At 35.6% G+C, this 18,485-nt stretch overlaps 1 protein-coding gene across 30 annotated transcripts in view; it reads left to right on the top strand.

Moving 5' to 3' along the window:
• Positions 1–18,485, top strand: part of ttn.2 (titin, tandem duplicate 2) — a 179,212-nt gene that overhangs the window by 80,773 nt on the left and 79,954 nt on the right. For 12 of the 30 annotated variants that reach the window (XM_073913079.1, XM_073913077.1, XM_073913074.1 and 9 more), the window contains 26 exons: positions 140–220; positions 1,497–1,541; positions 3,988–4,032; positions 4,197–4,595; positions 4,710–4,979; positions 5,062–5,337; positions 5,427–5,566; positions 5,651–5,777; positions 5,889–6,155; positions 6,271–6,537; positions 6,717–6,980; positions 7,119–7,258; positions 7,343–7,469; positions 8,951–9,217; positions 9,348–9,614; positions 9,700–9,966; positions 10,056–10,195; positions 11,941–12,067; positions 12,861–13,003; positions 14,226–14,349; positions 14,887–15,153; positions 15,231–15,328; positions 15,461–15,629; positions 15,715–15,981; positions 16,069–16,335; positions 16,445–16,723. In XM_073913079.1, coding sequence (XP_073769180.1) covers positions 140–220; positions 1,497–1,541; positions 3,988–4,032; positions 4,197–4,595; positions 4,710–4,979; positions 5,062–5,337; positions 5,427–5,566; positions 5,651–5,777; positions 5,889–6,155; positions 6,271–6,537; positions 6,717–6,980; positions 7,119–7,258; positions 7,343–7,469; positions 8,951–9,217; positions 9,348–9,614; positions 9,700–9,966; positions 10,056–10,195; positions 11,941–12,067; positions 12,861–13,003; positions 14,226–14,349; positions 14,887–15,153; positions 15,231–15,328; positions 15,461–15,629; positions 15,715–15,981; positions 16,069–16,335; positions 16,445–16,723 — 5,130 coding nt within the window. Of the gene's footprint in view, positions 1–139; positions 221–851; positions 927–1,017; positions 1,096–1,496; positions 1,542–1,895; positions 3,528–3,987; positions 4,033–4,196; positions 4,596–4,709; positions 4,980–5,061; positions 5,338–5,426; positions 5,567–5,650; positions 5,778–5,888; positions 6,156–6,270; positions 6,538–6,716; positions 6,981–7,118; positions 7,259–7,342; positions 7,470–8,950; positions 9,218–9,347; positions 9,615–9,699; positions 9,967–10,055; positions 10,196–11,940; positions 12,068–12,860; positions 13,004–14,225; positions 14,350–14,886; positions 15,154–15,230; positions 15,329–15,460; positions 15,630–15,714; positions 15,982–16,068; positions 16,336–16,444; positions 16,724–18,485 lie in introns of all 30 variants that reach the window. The other 18 variants (XM_073913089.1, XM_073913087.1, XM_073913085.1 and 15 more) reach the window with 4 other exon arrangements.

The following is an 18,485-nucleotide window of genomic DNA, read 5'->3' as shown; positions in this document are numbered from 1 at the left end:
TCTTATCATTGTGGTACATTTCTGTTGTTTGTCCTGTTTTTGTTTTTATCTTTAACATCTTGTACTCAAAACTTTACCTGTTCATCCTAACTTTGTGTTTTTGTTCTCATCGTAACATTCAAATTTGTAATTTTCACAGTTGAAAAGAAACCATCTCCAGAACCTGAAAGAAAGAAAGAACCTTTGCCAGAGCCTAAGGCAAAGACGGTTTCACCAGAAGGTACTTCTTTGTTTAATATGTTTTTGATATGTTTTGTCTAACAGCAATACTTGTTTCTTTTAGCAAATTTTAACCTCAGTAGAGGCGATAAACTGCAACAAACTGCACATCTGCTGTTTTTTTTTTCTGTTTCATTTGGGCTCTGTGTGTGTTTAGTACCGGAAGGTTCATGCTTAGTGAGCCATTCTTGTCAAGTTATTATGAAAAATCTTTAAAGCACTTAAAAGTTGCTGAAACATGCTCCAAATTTATATGAATGCATGTTTGCATGAATGAGAATGGTCTAATTTTTCAACTACTTCAACTACTTGACATACCTCCACACTTCCTTTTGACCAGACCTTGATGTCCACTTGTATTTATCTTATAGCAGTGTTTAATCTGTAAATAAGTTCTAATCTACAGTTTGGTATCTTATTCTGCCGCATAAAGGTTTTTTACTAAAATGACTGATTCTTTCTATTGATTTGCACATATATAGAGTAGATTTGAGCAGAGCATTTCATGTATGTTATGCATGTAATAACTCTTTGTCAGTTTCTTAGCCTCGATAGAGGTTTGAAATACTTTATTCTTTCATCACTTTTTATCTTAAACATCTTTCAACATCCAACAAAACTCTTTTTTGAAGTTAAAGAGGTCGATAAGAAAGCTGAAGATAAACTCATCTCAAAACCCAAGGAAGAGAAGACAATTCCAACAAAAGGTATTATGTTAACCTCAAGTCTGCACCCCTGTAAGTTCCTGAAAAGGAAAGGTTTACAAATCTTATCATGTCTTTGAAATTCTTTTTGAAGTACCTACACCTAAAGAACCAGAGAAACCAAAACCTGCTTCAAAAGAAGAACCAGTACCAATTGTCCTACCAGCGGAAGGTACTAAAATAGAAACACTTCTTCATAAATATCTTTACTAAAATATATATCTTTGAAAAATGATCTTTAATGAAAAAATGAAAATGCTTCTAAAAAAAGGTAGGTAATAACATGCTTCTATGTATGTCATGTGTCTTGCATGAGAATCTTATATGTGTAAGATGCACACAGCATTCCTATTCCACTCAATAAAGAGGGGTGCCTTTATCTCACACAACCAATTACTCACAAATGATAATATCAAAGTATGCCTAAATAGATTTATGCTGTGCATACTAAATCAAAGCTCTTATTTGTAGATTTTGAATTTTTATATTTTAGACTCTTTTTATTGCACTATTTAAGTAAACATTGTTATTTTTAACTTGTTTTAACTTTTTATGACTACGTTTCTAAACCAGATGGTGAGAAGGAACCAGTTTCTGCACCTGGAGCAGTGAAGAAAGGTAACAATATTTAAAAAAAATAAAATCTCAGAACTCCATTTTTTTTCTCCCAGATTGTTGAGCCATTTCAGATGATATGTTCTTTTCAGTTGTATTATGTGGGATGTTGAAATGTATCTGTTTTGAAAATATGTTGTATATTGTCAGTACCTTTGTCAGTTTGTTTGTTATTGATTGTGTCCTTCCGTCTTGTATTGTGTTTTTTGTCTCGTCATATTTTGTTCTACTGGAATGCCAGTAGATGTTTGTGTCAATATGTTAATTGTGCTGTGTTTATGGTCTGTATGTATGTATTCTATGTCTGTCATGTATGTATTGTTCGCTTTATAATGCGATGCATTTCCAAATCTAAAGGCAAAGTTCTTAAAATTAAGGAAGAAGAAGGAAGATTTGAAATTCCCACATTGAAAAAAGCTAAAAGATTATCTAAAGATAAAGACGAAGATCCAGAAATGGTAAAACTGAAAAAAGTTCTCAAACCAGAAGAAGAGGAATATAAGGAAAGTCCAAAAGTGTATGCTGAGGCTCGCAGAGAAGTTGTGATAACTGAAAGTTATGAGGCAGAAATGCATTTCGAGACTTATGAAGCTACCAAGAGGGATGTGAAAATTCAGCCTGAGATTGACAAAAAGAGATCTGCCGAACCTGACCGAGCACCACCTGAGATAAAACCAGAAAGTGAAGTAGAAGACAAAGCAAAGAAAACAGCAGTTGCGAGGGTTCCAAAAAAAGTCACACCAGAGGAGCCTGGCTTAGCACTAAAAAAGGTTAAAAAGTTACCATTAGACACAGGAGAACCTGAATCTGTCAAATTAAAGCCGTTTGAAAAACCTGTGAAAACGCATCCTGAAACCGAGAAAGACACCAAAAAAGACGAAAAAGGAAGGGAACCTGCAACTTTTGACAAAAGTAGGGAACCGATTACTTTTCAGAAAGGAGAGCTGCCTTTAAAGGATGAGAAGACAAAGGAACCAGATGTGCCTGTGAAAAAAGAAAAGCCTTCTATTCCTGACAAAAAGGAGCCAGATGAAGTCGCTGTTAAAGCTGTAACCAGACCTGCAAAAGATGAAGTCCCTACAGAGCCTAAAGAGAAATTAGTTAAGGGTAAAGGAAAGATTCCATCTAAAGACCAGGACCCTGAGAAAGTTCAACTAAAACCTTTTACGAAGAAGCCTTCAGCTGGATCACCTAAAGAAAAGGAGGCCGCAGAGCCAAAAGACAGAAAACCAATTGAGTTGTCACCGCTAAGTAGGGCACCAAAAGATGATATTAAAAAAGAGCCAAGTATTCCAACCAAAAAAATTGACAGTCAAGAAACTCCAGACAAAGCTAAAGAGGTTGAGAAGATTTCAACTCCAGTCCCTGTAGAAGACAAAACGACACCTCCTAAAAAGGTTACCCCGGTAAAGAAGATTACACCCAAGGAAGATGAGAAGAAGCCTATTGTTATCAAAAAAGGTGTTTTACCCAAGGAGGCTGAGGAGAAAGAAGAAATAAAACTAAAACCAGTTGAACGTACAAAGAGTGGAATAGAGCCTGAAAAGATTCCTTCACCCAAGGTTGAGAAAACAAAGCCAGCTGAATCAGTTCCTGTACAGAGGAAACCTATTGATGATTTAACAAAAACACCAAAGACAATTTCACCAAAAGACTCAACTGAAGCAGTTATCTTGAAAAAAGTACCGCATAAGATTTCACCCAAGCAGGAAAAATCTGAGGAAACTCCTCAGATTTCTGGAGACGACAAGATACCAGTCCTGAAGGAGCTATCTCCGGGAGCTGTAGAGTTAAGAAAAGTCTCAACTCAGTTTGAGGAAGAAGTATTTGAAGAAGAGTTTGAATATGAAGCTGAATATGAAGATGAAGAAGAAGAAGCATGGGGATGGGAGCTTGCTTCTCGAGACAGTTATGGTTCAGAGGGCTCTGAAGAACAATATTTGGAGGAAGGGGCACTTGAGACTCCTGGAATGCCAGGGGGTAGACGAGGTGAGAGGGTCCCTGTAAACTACATCAATGAATGCCTCATTTTCCGTGGTATGGACATCAGCGCCCTGTTGTCATTTTTTTTTCATCCCAGATAATTCCCATGTCTTCATCCATGTCTGTTCACTTACTGTAAATCTTGTGCCTCCCTCTTCATCTTCTTCAGTCTTCATTGTGGCATGTGTTTTGTATTGTATTTAATGTCTTTCATCTTGTTTGTTGTTTGTCTGTGTCTTCATTGAGCTATAAATATAACTACTGGTGGAAAAATTGTCATTTTGTTGGGATCATAATTTGTCATCTAACTTGCCATAAATTGGAAGCATGATTTTATCATCTTCATGACCCTTCATTAATATTTCCCTTTTTTACTTAAGCGTTTCATTACTAGATATTTTAATTTAACTTCAAATATATATTTGTATGTCCATGAACTGGAATTAATTAATTATTGTTTGTCCAGAGGGAAAGCCCAAAGAGGAAGCTGGAAGAGGCAGAGGCTTGAAACGTATGTTAATTGTATTACATTGTCTTTTTATGGTTCTTTCCCAAACATTTTAAGATCTTGTCTGTACATTCACTTTTGAGAGCTCTGGAATTAATGTATCATTATGGCATATGCTTTACTAATTCTGAAGCATTAGGACTAATAAATCTCTTTTCGCATTACAGCAAAACAAACTCCTTCTCCTGGTGAAGGTGGAAAGGGTAGAGGGCTGAAGCCTGGCGCTGGTGGTGACAAACCTCCAGGAGATTCACCATTTGGTTTCCAGCTCAAAGCTGTCCCCTTGAAGTTTGTGAAGGAGCTCAAAGATATTGTGTTGCAGGAGGCTGAGTCGATTGGCTCCTCTGCTGTATTTGAGTGCCAGATCTCTCCGTCTACTGCTATCACCACCTGGATGAAAGATGGAAGCAATCTAAGGGAGAGTCCAAAGCACAAATTCACATCTGATGGCAAAGATCGCAAGCTGCAAATCATTGATGTACAGCTTTCAGACACTGGAGAGTACACGTGTGTTGCAAAGCTTGGCAACAAGGAGAAGACCTCAACTGCTAAGCTTATTGTTGAAGGTTGTGCATTAATCATGAATAAAAATAATGAGTAAGAAGTTAAAATTAAATACAAACAAAAACACTACCCCATGAGATTTAATGAGATTTTCTTCTGTTTATTTGGTTTAATAGAATTACCAGTGAAATTTACTAAGACTCTGGAGGAGGAAATGTCTGTGATTAAGGGACAGCCGATGTACTTAACCTGTGAGTTGAGCAAGGACAGAGATGTGGTCTGGAAGAAGAACGGAAAAGAGCTCAAGCAAATTGCTGGCAAAGTTCAAGTCAATGTTATTGGACTGCAGCGATCAGCAACGATCCAGGACACCAATGATGATGATGCTGGTGTTTATACCTGCGAGTGCGAAGACATCAAAACACAAGCCAATGTCAAAATTATAGGTATGCCTACAGAAATTCTTTATGGTTGTTTAAATAAAATGTAATTCTATACCACAATAAAATCACTAAATATCTATTGCAGAAATAATCAGAGATTGGTTGACAAAACCTTTGAGGGACCAGCATGTAAAACCAAAAGCTACCGCCACATTCAAATGTGAACTCTACAAGGACACTCCCAACTGGAAGTGGTTCAAGGGAGATGAAGAAATTCCCACTGACCCTACGAACAAGACTGATGTCAAAAAAGATGGCAAAGAGATCACACTTACAGTCAAGAATGCTCAACCTGATGATATTGGAGAGTATGCCATAGAAGTTGAGGGCCGCAGATATACAGCAAAACTCACTCTCGGAGGTCTGTTTAAAAGTATTTAAATTAATTTTCTTATTGAAGAAGATTGTTTTTGTTTTCTCTTAAATACTCTTTTTGTCTCAATTATATAGAGCGTGAAGCTGAGATTCTGAAGCCTCTTGCTAGTGTGGAGGTGGTTGAGAAAGGAGAAGCCAACTTTGATACTGAAATTTCAGAAGATGATATTCCTGGAGAATGGAAACTTAGAGGGCAGGTTCTGACAAGATCACCGGTAGGCTTGTATTTTGTTGAAGAGGCTCTGTCACTTTATATAATCTATTTTTTCCTCAGTAATTTTATAATATTTCATCCCCAGACATGTGACATCAGAGCTGAGGGAAATAAAAGATTCCTTACTTTGAAAAATGTTCAACTTGACCAGGCTGGAGAGGTTTCTTACCAAGCTTTGAATGCCGTGACCAGTGCAATGCTAACAGTCAAAGGTAGGTTGATAACGAGTATTAATTGAATGTACAAACAGGAAATGCAGTGCGAACAAATTGTAGAGGGTGAATAATAACTTTTTTTGTGATGACTGTTATTCACACCCTTAGAAATTGAAATGGACTTCACAGTCCCATTGAGGGATGTTACTGTGCATGAAAAGAAACAGGCTAAGTTTGAGTGCACGATCACGAAAGATGTGCCAAAAGTATTGTGGTTGAGAGGATCTGATATTGTAACATCAGACCAAAAATATGATATCATTGATGATGGAAAGAAACACATGTTGGTCATAAACCACTGTGAATTTGAGGATGAGGGAGAATATACTATTGAGGTGTTGGGTAAAACATCAACAGCCAAACTGACAGTTGAGGGTAAGTATTTTTTTATCCAGGCAATGTTTCAGTCAACATGGGGTGCTCTGAAAATTTGTTTTGTTCAGAACATCAACAAGATAAAATGGTTTTGCCCTGGACTAACACATTATAGGTATGCGGCTGAAATTCGTCTCACCAATATCGGATCAAACTGTAAAGGAAGGTAAAACGGCTCGGTTTGAGCTTGAACTATCTCATGATAGTGTACCGGTGACATGGTACAAAAATGAAACAAAACTGCATCCGAGCAGAACTGTACTTACGCATGTTGATGGAAAGAAACATATATTAGAAATCAAGGATGTCACTCTAGATGATACTTGCCAAATAAAAGCAGAAGCTAAAGGAATGTCGACAACAGCAAACTTGACGGTGCTAGGTAACTTTTTTTTTTTTTTGCATTCTGTTTTTGTTTTTATCTTTGTTTTGAAGATAATAATGAAAAATAATGCTGGTGTTTGGGAGTGGTGACAAAATAGGTGGTCTTAATAGTTGTTTTATTCCATAAATGATAACATGCTCTAATTTTTTTACTTTCTAAATTTTATTTTAATATAGAGGGAGATGCCTGCTTCACAGTTAAACTACAAGATTACACTGCAGTTGAGAAAGATGAAGTCATTCTTGACTGCGAGTTAAGCAAAGACGTACCTGTGAAGTGGTTCCACAATGAGACTGAAATTAAAGCCTCCAAGATGGTTGCCATAAAAGTTGAAGGAAAACGAAGAATCCTAAACATCAAGAAGGTTGAGGACAAAGACAAAGGTTTATATGTTTGCGACTGTGGAACAGACAAGACTTCATCCACACTGAACATTGAAGGTCAGTGTTCAAGATTATGTGCATAAAATATTGAAAGGGTTGCTTTTTGCTTTACATTTTCCTACAAACTTTCAGTAAGCAGTGTTATGTTTTAAATAAAATATATGACATTTGTTTCTCAACTGTCATATATTTTAGCCCGTGATATCAAAGTGGTGCGACCAATGTATGGTGTTGAGCTCTTTGATGGTGAGACGGCCCGATTTGAAGTGGAAATTTCTGAAGATGATGTCCATGGCCAATGGAAACTGCAAGGAGAAGTTCTCTCTCCATCACCTGTAAGACTTCTGAAGCTATTCAAAATGGTGGCATGTAATGTTTAAGTCATTGGCATAATTGAATTTTTGATTTTGTGGTGACAGGATGTTGAAATCATCGAAGATGGTGCCAAACACACCTTAACTTTGTACAACTGCAAAGTGTCCCAGTCTGGAGAGGTTTCCTTCCAGGGTGCCAATGCAAAATGTTCTGCAAATCTAAAAGTGAAAGGTACCACATGCCAAAATGTTATGTTCTTACTTAGTAGTCCCAAGCTTTTTTAGATGACTGATCTTATCATCTTTTACCAATAATAAACTCGCATTTTTACAAAGCCAGTGCACTGTCAACCCTAATAAGTTGAAACTACTCAAATGATTTGAGGAAAGTGATTCCCTCAGTTTGTTTGGGTAATGGGAAATCGACAACTCAATTAATTAGGTTGACCAATGTGGTCTCTTCATTGAATTAACTTAAATGTTTAATTAAAGATAGCTTAAATTTTTAAGTACAGATAACTTAAAAGGGCTAAAAGACTAAACTTCCAAAATTTTCTGCTTTTATATTCTTTACTTTCTTACTCCCTGGACCGTTTATATCAAAGTTGATATTTAGCCACACGATGTTGGTGTTTTGCAACATCTAATTTATACGAGTTGTTAGCCCAAAGCTCAACTCCCAAACTGGAGGACCTGGACAAACACTTATACGTTATGGACAATTTAGCTTGCCCAATTCTCCTACAACGCATGTCTTTGGACTGTGGAAAAAATCTATGCCAACACTGAGAGAACATGCAAACTCCACAAAGAAATGCCAACTGACCCAGCCGGGACTCGAACCAGCAACCTTCTTGTCTGAGGCAACATCACTGCCCACTTCACCACCATGTCTCCTCTGCATGTATATCAATTAAGAAAAATCTATATAAGTATTTAAATATCTATTTACTTAACTTTTCTCTTTTATCAGATGGGTTCAGGTAGTGTGTATGTCCTGCTGCGCTTCAGCAAAATTCAGCATCACAAGCAAAATGACCACCTTGTGTCATATAACATATATCGACTAATCAGCGTAGTTGTCAAGGCAGAATTCATTCCAAGCGCAACCAATTATTTTAAACAGACATGGTGAATCACTTAAAGAAATTAAAATGACATCAAAACCTAAACAGGTGTGTTTAGTTTACTCATTTGGCAGCAAAAAAAACTTTTAATATTTTAAGCTTTATGAACTTAACAAGTTTTATTAACTTAATATCTTTAGTAATGACAACAGCGGGGTTTACACTGTGCCATGAATATAAAGGTCAGGAATAAAGATGAATAATTACAAATTTAAAATGCTAAATTCCCAAGAGTCTTAAGAACAAGATTTACACTTATCTATGACTGTTTTTGTGTGTGTGCGTGTGCGTGTGTGTGTGTGTGAATTGCAAAATAAGTGTTTTTGAAGTGACAGATCAGAACAATTAATCACAAAGTAATGTAAGAGCAGTCACAGTTATTAATTGATTTATCTGTTGATTAATTGTTTTTGGGTAATTATTATACTGCAATTTACTTATTGTTAATAATTAAATATTTTTTTCTGATATGCTGTATTTATATATAGTTGCATGTAATATGTTTTGTGAATTTGTGGATTTTTTTTGGTATTTTAAATAACTTTGTCATTTAAATAACGTGATGTTCTTCATATATTTTTTGCAGAGCTTCCAATTTCATTTGTAACACCTCTTGCTGATGTGCATGTATATGAGAAGGATGAAGCACGGTTTGAGTGTGAAATCTCAAGACAAGCGAAGAGCTTCCGCTGGTTGAAAGGATCTCAAGAGATTAAGACTGATGATAAATTTGAGGTACTTCAGGAGGGCAAGAGACACATTCTGGTAGTTAAAGCTGCTGCCTATGAAGATGAAGCGAAGTACATGTTTGAAGCTGAGGACAACAGAACATCTGCCAAACTTGTTATCCAGGGTAAGGGGTGGAAACCAAGAGAAATTATAATAATAATAACACAATTATTTATATTTAGTTACATTTTGTTTACATTTGTTAAATAAAGACAAACTGCTGGTTTAAATCTCATGCTTGCATACTTTACCAGGAATTCGTCTGGAATTTGTCAGACCCATTAAAGATGTCACTGTTAAAGAGCGTGAAACTGCAGAGTTCAGCATTGAACTCTCACACGAGAAGGTTCAAGTCACCTGGTACAAGAACGATGTTCGTCTGCATCCAAGCAAAGTGGTCCACATGTCTGAGGATGGCAAGATTCATACTCTGTCCTTCAAAGAGGTGTCTATTGACGACACATCTCTCATTAAAGTTGAGGCTCTCGGAAAAACCTGTGAGGCAATGCTCACTGTACTTGGTAGGTGTTAAAAAATTGTAAACTCTCTTATTGCACCCTACACTACTGATAAAAATTCACTTAATATTCCCATGAATTCCAACAGAGGGAGAACCTTACTTTACCACCAAGTTGCAGGACTACACCGCAGTCGAGAAGGATGAGGTTGTCCTGATGTGTGAAGTGAGCAAATCATCTGCTCAGGTGAAATGGTTCAAAGATGGCAATGAAATCACTCCCTCCAAGAACGTCCTCATCAAGGCTGATGGAAAGAAACGCATCCTGACAGTAAAGAAGGCAGAAAAGGGAAACATTGGCGAATATGTGTGTGACTGTGGCTCTGACAAAACCGCAGCCAAACTTAACATCGAAGGTTTGTAAGATTATTTATTTATGCTTTAGATATTTTAGATTACCTATAGATTTTCATAACACCTCTTCTGCCCTCCTGTTCTCTTGCAGAACGTGATATTAAGATTGTCCGTCCACTGTACAGTGTGGAGGTCACAGAGACAGAGACTGCTCGCTTTGAGACTGAAATCTCTGAGGAAGATGTTCACGGTCACTGGAAACTCAAAGGAGACGCCCTGCACCAATCACCTGTAATTTCTTTTACCCAAAAACATCACTTTAGCATAACATTGATGAAAGTTCAAAACTTTGATGTTTTGCAGTGTTTTTAGTTATTTTATTTTGAATTATTCAATTGCAAATTCTGTTCTGCAACACTTTATAACTACACAACTATGAATCATTTATTAAGCATTAGCAAATAGTTAAGTCATTGATTGTTAGGCATTAACTCAACATTAACAAACATAATTAAGCAGATTACAGTTACAGCTACAAATGCTGTGTTCAATTATAAGCATGTGTATAATGTGCTTAATGATTGTATTTTCATACTTTGTTAATCCAGCACCTTGGAATTATAAGGTTCTATCTGCGTTCTGAATGATTTTGAGATATTGAGCTTCAAAGTTCTTGCATTCTATAGCAAACAGTATGTGTGTAAAAATTTTTTTTAATAAAAGGTCTTAAAATGTAAACAACTTATAAAAAAATATCCCATAATGTAAATAGGTTACTTATTTAATAAGAATATGTCAATATCTCAATTTTGACAAAAATGTCAGATAGAACCTTATAATTCTAAGGTGATTAATGATTCATTTTTCACCACTAAATTAAGTATGGCATTATTTACAAACAATTTACTTTAGAGTAGTTTGTCTTTTTCAAGATCATACAGAATGAGTAAGTAAATGGTTAATAAACTATTGAAATTAAAATTTATTCATCTTATTTTTCAGGCATACAGTAATTGTAACTTTGTATGCAAATAAATTTTTTATTAATACAACTTAATGTAGTTTTGTGGACTAATCTAGTGATGGCTATTGATGCTTTGTAAATCCCTTATAAGTGACAATTAATGTCTCATTATCAAATAAAAAAATAATCTTATAAAAAAAACTACTGTGCATTTTAAACATTGCAGAATATTGGGAGTTCAAAATATGACATACAATTCGTGCATGTCTATAATATAATATACAATATAATAATTGAACAATATAACAATTTGATACAACTTTCAGTGTTGTTCTGCTATGTTTAAACTAGACAGTCATTTTATTTTAGACAAATTTGCAAAGATTTTTCATTCGATAATGTTTCATTTGTGTACCTTGAAATTATAATTTTTTATTATGGATCACTCTGTCATTTATTTCTATAGATAATAGATAGGCCTTTAATTGTCATTTATAAGAGATTTACAAAGCATAAATAGTCCTTTAGGTTACAAAACTGCATGTAGTTGCGTTAATAAAGCGTTTATTAATATACAAAGTAGCTGTTACTATTTGCCTGAATAATGTGTAAAAATGTTGATTTGAATAGTTTAATAATAATTTATTTACTCATTCTGAATGATCTTAGAAAATGAACTATTTGCTAATGCTTAATAAATGGTTTATGGTGTGCAGTTATTATAGTGTTACTGCAAATGGTATTGAAGCGATACTTCAAGCAAGAAATGCTAATCTGTCGTTTACTCACATTCATGTTGTTTTAAACTTGTTTGAAATATGAAGAGAAATTGTGAACAATGTGTGGGTCACTCTGTTTAATATTAGGCCACAAAAGCACTAACTTGTTAAAAAAATCTGTGAGTAATATTTAAGTCTATATTTGAAGGAAAAAAGAAAGTAATTTGTGACTTAGAAGAAAGATTCTTTAAAAAGCTTGATAAATTCTGGGTTATATTAGGTTGTTTTATCTCATTTTCTGTAAATTATTAGCTAATATGTTAATTCAAATGTGTTTTAATGTCATTTTTCAGGACTGTGAAATTAAGGAGGAAGGCACCAAACACATGCTTATCCTTTACAATGTTCGCATGGACATGGCTGGTGCTGTGGACTTCAGTGCTGCTAATGCTAAATCCAAAGCTCAGCTCAGAGTTAAAGGTAAGTTTGATTATTATATTCTTTCTTGGATAACCTCAAAAAATTCCTGTGGACAGACCAGAAGCAATATTTTTTAAACTACAAAGGCAGATGAAGTGTGTTGCTTTGAATTTAGCATGTGAATTAAAGGCTCTTAACAGTTAATGATTAGCTCATAAATTATTCTGAAAGATGATATGTAGTGATAACAGGGTGTGAAAAGCATTTATTATGACAGGGATTAATGTTATAGATAGCTTTGGCAGCCAAAGAATTTTTTATCATATTGTTTTTTTGAATACCCTTGCTTTAGAAACAAGCAGAATAATTGTTATGACTTAAAATCGGCAACCAGGAGGTGGGAGTTTTTTTTCCTCCTTTTATAAATTAAGTAACACATTGCCTAACATTCTTCTTTTCCTGGAAAATTCCGGCAGGTTGATTGACAGTAACAGATTCCCTCACAGAGTATCATTACAGGGGTGGGCTAGTGGCCAATCAGATGTTGCGGTTATTTTAGAAGCTGCATGCCATATCTAGAGAGGCTCTGTCAGTGATTGGCAGAGGCATAGCAGACCTACCTCCAGTTTTTTTTTCTGACCATATACATCTTAAGAAAACTCAATATGCAAATGAAGTAGGCCCCCAACACAAGTCCATCTCTTGCTGAATCCCACTTGTCCTGGAGGCTTACAGGCTCCAGAGCAGTGGCCTGTCGTCAGGGGGAAAGCGCTATGTGGATTTGTAGTTAAGGGATTACCTGTGTCTCCTGGAACCTGGAGGTGACTAACAATGTCTTCTCCTGAATCCAAAGCACGAGTGATAGGCCTCTTGAGGCCTCTCAAGGATGTAACGGTGACAGCGGGAGAAACTGCAACCTTTGACTGCGAACTGTCTTATGAGGGCATACCTGTGGAATGGTTCCTAGGGGGTACAAAGCTGGAACCAAGTGACAGAGTAAGTGTGCTTGTTGGCCTGTGTCAATGCATGTGCCTTTTGTGGGATTTTTTTAAAGAAGGGTTGATGTCACTTTGTTTTTGTATATCATGATCAAATAATTAATATATTAATCAATTCAAGATGATTGCTCAGACGCTTAAAGTGATACATTGCTAATGTTATTCCAATACAGGGAAATTACTCCTGATTGACATGACTTACAAAATTACTTTTAAACTCTGGGATCAAGCATGCTTTGAAAAATTAACAATTGCAAGAATATTTTTTTGATTTTTAGCATATTGCATGACAGCTCTTCAGATCTGTCAGTTTAAACGCTTTCCTCATATAAGGGCCTGGGGGATCAGGCTACCAGTTGAGCATTTGATCTGGGTTTTGAGATAACACACAGGGCTATTCTGCTCTGCAAGCGTTCCTCTGGTTATTTTTAACTGCTTCAAGACTCATGTACAGTGGCAGGTGGCAAGAGGCCATAGCTTGTGTATATATGTAGTAATGTATGTTTTTTTTATACATTTGGTTAGAAAAGTTGAACTGTGCTTGTTATGGAATATTAGATGGGTGGTAGTTAGATTTTCAGTTATAGCCTCAATAATTAAGTTTTCAGATCTTACTGAATGTTGTGTAACAAATGGTGTTTGTATAAGGCTGTAACAGTTTTGTGACAACAGCTGTGATTCAAGATCAGTTTGTATTATGGAAATGATTGTACGAGATCCTAGTTAATTATAATAAACTAATGTACTGTAAACTTTTCCAGTTTGGAGTTTGTTTGGGCAGATATGTTTTCAGCTTTGGATTTCAGTACAGATTGGTTTTATGATGATATTTAATTGTTAATTGGTTAATGAACGCTGTGTTATTATTCTTACTTTACAATCGAAACAGTGAATATTCAAAATTAAGCCTGTATTAATTTTAATGATGATTTAATGATGATTTTAATTGTAAACAATTAACATAGTGGTTTAGTTTGCTCATTCATCTTTGTTATTTTAGCCTTAGCTTAGCTTTATATCAAGTTAAAGAACACAAGCCAAATGCATGCGTGTCTAAACTCCCAGGGTACATAGTTGGGGCAGTAGAAGTAGAGGTGTGAAATTGAGAATGGTTCCTACTGCTCAGCTGCTGACGTCTATGGCAGTGGGGCAGTAAATAGCCTCCCCCACTCTTGACACGGCAAAGGGCCTTCATTTATCAATTGGTTTGATTTGCACAGGTGGTGACCCGGGCTGAAGGCAGATCTCACACGCTAACCCTTAGGGATGTAAAGCTGACAGAGGCCGGGGAAGTAAAACTCACCGCTAAGGACTTCCTGACACAGGCTCAGCTCATTGTAAATGGTGGGTGCCATTTGTTTATTATTAAAAGCTGATTGATTTGCACCCTGTTGCTAACAAACATCACCCAAATATTTATTTGGACTTAAGCATGATCTTCTAATCTAATGAATGAACAGCACAATGGAGCAGATTATAACAAAAAATACTGTTAGTGTTTGTTAACTTCATTTTAGTCTCATCTTTTTTATTCAACAGTAATGCACTGTACATCCATTAGAAGAACCCACATTTATAGTTTTCCACCATGTTACTAGCACAGAGGACAACAATTATTTTTCACCCTTATTGACAAAATCAACACCGCTCAGATGTATGAAAATAACAACCATTCAAATACAACATTGTACACCAGTGACTGTGCTGGGTATTGTTACTACTCTTATAGGAGCTCATTTGATTGCCACAGACACAAAATTTGATTGAAAGTGTGTGTTACGAAAGTGTCTTTAACTGATTTAAAGTCATATCTGGGTTGAATTATTTGCATTAAAAATATACTGTACATTGCAATAAAACATACATTCATTTTCTAAACAGAACCACCAGTTGAATTCACCAAACCTTTGGAGGACCAGACTGTAGAGGAAGAAGCCACTGCTGAATTGGAGTGTGAAGTCTCCAAAGAGAAAGCAGAGGTCAGGTGGTTTAGAGATGGACAAGAAATTCGCAAAACCAAGAAGTATGACATGGTCGCTGATGGCTGTAAAAGAAAACTCGTTATTCATGACTGCACACTTGACGACTCTAAGACGTACACCTGTGATGCTAAGCATTTCAAGACTTCAGCCTTCTTAAATGTTGAGCGTAAGTTAACTAGATTGGATTGTATGGGTGTAATGAAACAAATAAAACTCTAAATATGATTGTATTTTTATCAACAGCTCCATATGTTGAGTTCACAAAGCCACTCCATGATGTTGAGGTCAAAGAGAAGGAATCTGCCAGATTTGAATGTGAAGTGTCTCGTGAGAGTGCAAAGGTTTGCCTTATATTAATTAGCTTTTTATAATCCAAATTCAAAATCAGTAAATGCATTATGCAAACTAGTGGCATTCTAAAACGATTATTAAAAGCTTATTTGGCTGAAAATTCCTATGTGCATTTTAAATAGGTTCGCTGGTTCAGAGATGGCAATGAAATCAGAAAAGGCAAGAAATACGAGATGATTTCTGAAGGAGTAAAACGCATTCTCATCATAAGCAAGTCTGTCTTTGATGATGAAGCAGAATATGAATGTGATGCCAGGACCTCCAAAAGCTCTGGCATGTTGACTGTCGTTGGTAAGTCCTGTTTATTTTCTGTCTATATATTTTTCAACACATTAGTTTGTACATAATACTGATTGTACGATTTTTGTTACCACAGAGGAGGAGGCTAGATTCACAAAGAACTTGGCTAACATTGAAGGCACTGAAACCGACAGTGTTAAACTGATTTGTGAGGTTTCCAAACCCAGTGCAGAGGTTACATGGTACAAAGGTGACCAAGAATTGCCTGAAGTTGGTAGATATGAGCATATTACAGATGGCAAAAAGAGAATCCTCATTATTAAGGGTCTCCGTATGGATGATGCTGGAGAGTACCACTGTAAACTGCCCACCTCACAAACCACAGGAAACCTGAGGATTAATGGTACGACTTGTCCATGCAAACTGGCTTTATATCTCATAACATTTGTAAACATTGTTTTTATAAACTAACTTCATTTTTTCCCCTTAGAACTTGCCGCTGAGTTCATTGCCAGGCCTCAAAACCAAGAGGTGGTTGAAGGTGAAAAGGCACAATTTGTGTGCTCTGTCTCCAAAGACACATATGAAGTAAAATGGCTTAAAGGGAATACAGAACTTCAATCGGATGACAAGTATGAAATTATTTCTGAGGGCAAAAAGAGAGTTCTTATTGTCAAAAACTGTGAACTCAAAGATGAGGGAGGCTTTGTAGTCCTCATTGGAACCACAAGAGCTTCAGCTGATTTGACTGTTCTTGGTACGTGCAGCATGTTATTATCTAGATTTTCTTATGAAAATATGAAATAGAAATATGACAATTCTGAAGAAATATGACAATTCTGAAGGTTTGCTGTGTTTTATTACAGAAAAGCTGAGGATTATCACTCCTCTCAAAGACACAAAGGCAAATGAAGGGCAAGAGACTGTCCTCAATTGTGAAGTTAACACTGAAGGGGCCAAGGCCAAATGGCTAAAGAATAATGAGACATTATTCGAAAGCAGCAAGTTCATCATGGTTCAGAAGGACAATGTATTCTCTCTGAGAATCAAAGATACCCAAAAGTCAGATGAGGCAAACTACACAATTACACTGACCAACCAGCGTGCTGAACAAGCCAAGAGCTCTGCCAACATCACTGTGCATGGTATGACAAATACTGATTTGCTTAATTTTCTTCAGCATTTAGGGACATTTGTATCGTGAGCCCAACATTCAGTCTCAAATCAATGGTCCAGCTTAAACTGAACTCTACTAAACTATCTAATCCAAAAATACTTTCTTGCAATAATACCTACAACTAACTAACATGAAAATGAATGTGACTCCCTCATTGACTGTCCATTTAGTGGACAGTTTTTTTTGTTTTTTTTAAATGTTAAAATTTTTTGATGCATCTGTTTATTTTATTGTGTTCTGTGAATTTCTGTTGTAATTAATTGCTGAAACTTTTATCAAGGTATACAGTGCTATCAAAGCATTAACCTAAACTCTAAACAAGGTTACTTTAACAAAAAATAATAACAAAAAATACTTAGTGGATTGCTTTATTGTATATAGATGTTCAGAGTAAACAAATGTTTTAACTAAAATAAATTGCAAAACGATGATAAAGTACAAAAGGTAACATTTTACAATAAAGTACCATTCGTAAACAGATTTGCTTATTTACAAAAAGGTAGGTATATTACAGTTATTAGGTTAACACTAGTAAAAGAATACTACTGAATCTTAATAGGGATGCGCAGGCACTGCGGTGGCGCAGTGGGTAGCTTGATCGCCCCACAGAAAGAAGGTCGCTGGTTCGAGCCGAAAGGGCATCCGCTGTGTAAAACATATGCTGAATAAGTTGGCGGTTCATTTCGCTGTGGCGATCCCAAATTAAAAACGGGATTAAGCCGAAAAGAAAATGAATGAGTGAATCTTAATATTTATTTACTCCATTTAATAAAACTCGTTATGATTACTATTGTAACCTCGCTTAAGAGTAATAGAAGGTTATGTATTGTGAGTTTAGTTTAATTAACCTATTGTAACTAATGGAGCCTTATTATTGCACAGTTTTAATGTACAATTGCCCTACGAATAATAGCAAAATTGTATGTCATTTTTTCATTTGGTAGGCAGAACTGAATTGTTTGATCTACTTGGCGGTGTTATGAACACCACTGCAAATAAAATCTGAATATTCTTAGAAAGCACTCAAATAATAATTATTTATCGATGTATTTTAAAGTGCTGACTATCTATATTATGCATGTTCATTAACACAATATATTGAATTATTACTATATAATATATTTGAATATTAAATATACTTTATTACTGTCATATATTACTATTAAATGTGATATTATTTTTCCCTATGACAGTTTATACAACTAACCAACAAAATATCGAGAATGTTTTATGACATGGATTTGAGACTTACTGTAAGCTGCAATCCCAAATGTCACACTATGTACTTATGCACTATGTGCTTATTCACTTACAAACTCAACATTATAGTATATGTATGTAGTGTCTCAAATGGAACACTAACGTTTTTTTAATTAGAGGAAATTCAAACTGTTTCCCTGATGACGTTTGATGGTTGCAAAGTTAGTGAGATAAATAACCAAACTACCAAATAATACTTGCCAAGAGTATAACCGCATTCACCATCGAGAGGTGGTGTAATGACTCTCTAAGGAGAATTTTTTTTCCACAATCCAAAATAAATAAAGTAATTTAACGAGTGCCCCAAACGCTCTGCCCCTTCTGCTGTGCGAGCAAAGCTGCAGTCGTTGAGTGTGTGAAGTGTCCAACAGTTTACACTTCATTTAATTGTAAATAAAGTGCACTTATTATTTTTTTATTATTATTTATTTATTTATTTATTTTTATTTTTTGAGTTTTCACTGTGAACT

This window comes from Danio rerio, chromosome 9, assembly GCF_049306965.1.
Source record: "Danio rerio strain Tuebingen ecotype United States chromosome 9, GRCz12tu, whole genome shotgun sequence".
Lineage (NCBI taxonomy): Eukaryota > Metazoa > Chordata > Actinopteri > Cypriniformes > Danionidae > Danio > Danio rerio.
Note: the sequence above shows the minus strand (reverse complement) of the source record. Positions and strands in the feature narration are given on the sequence as shown.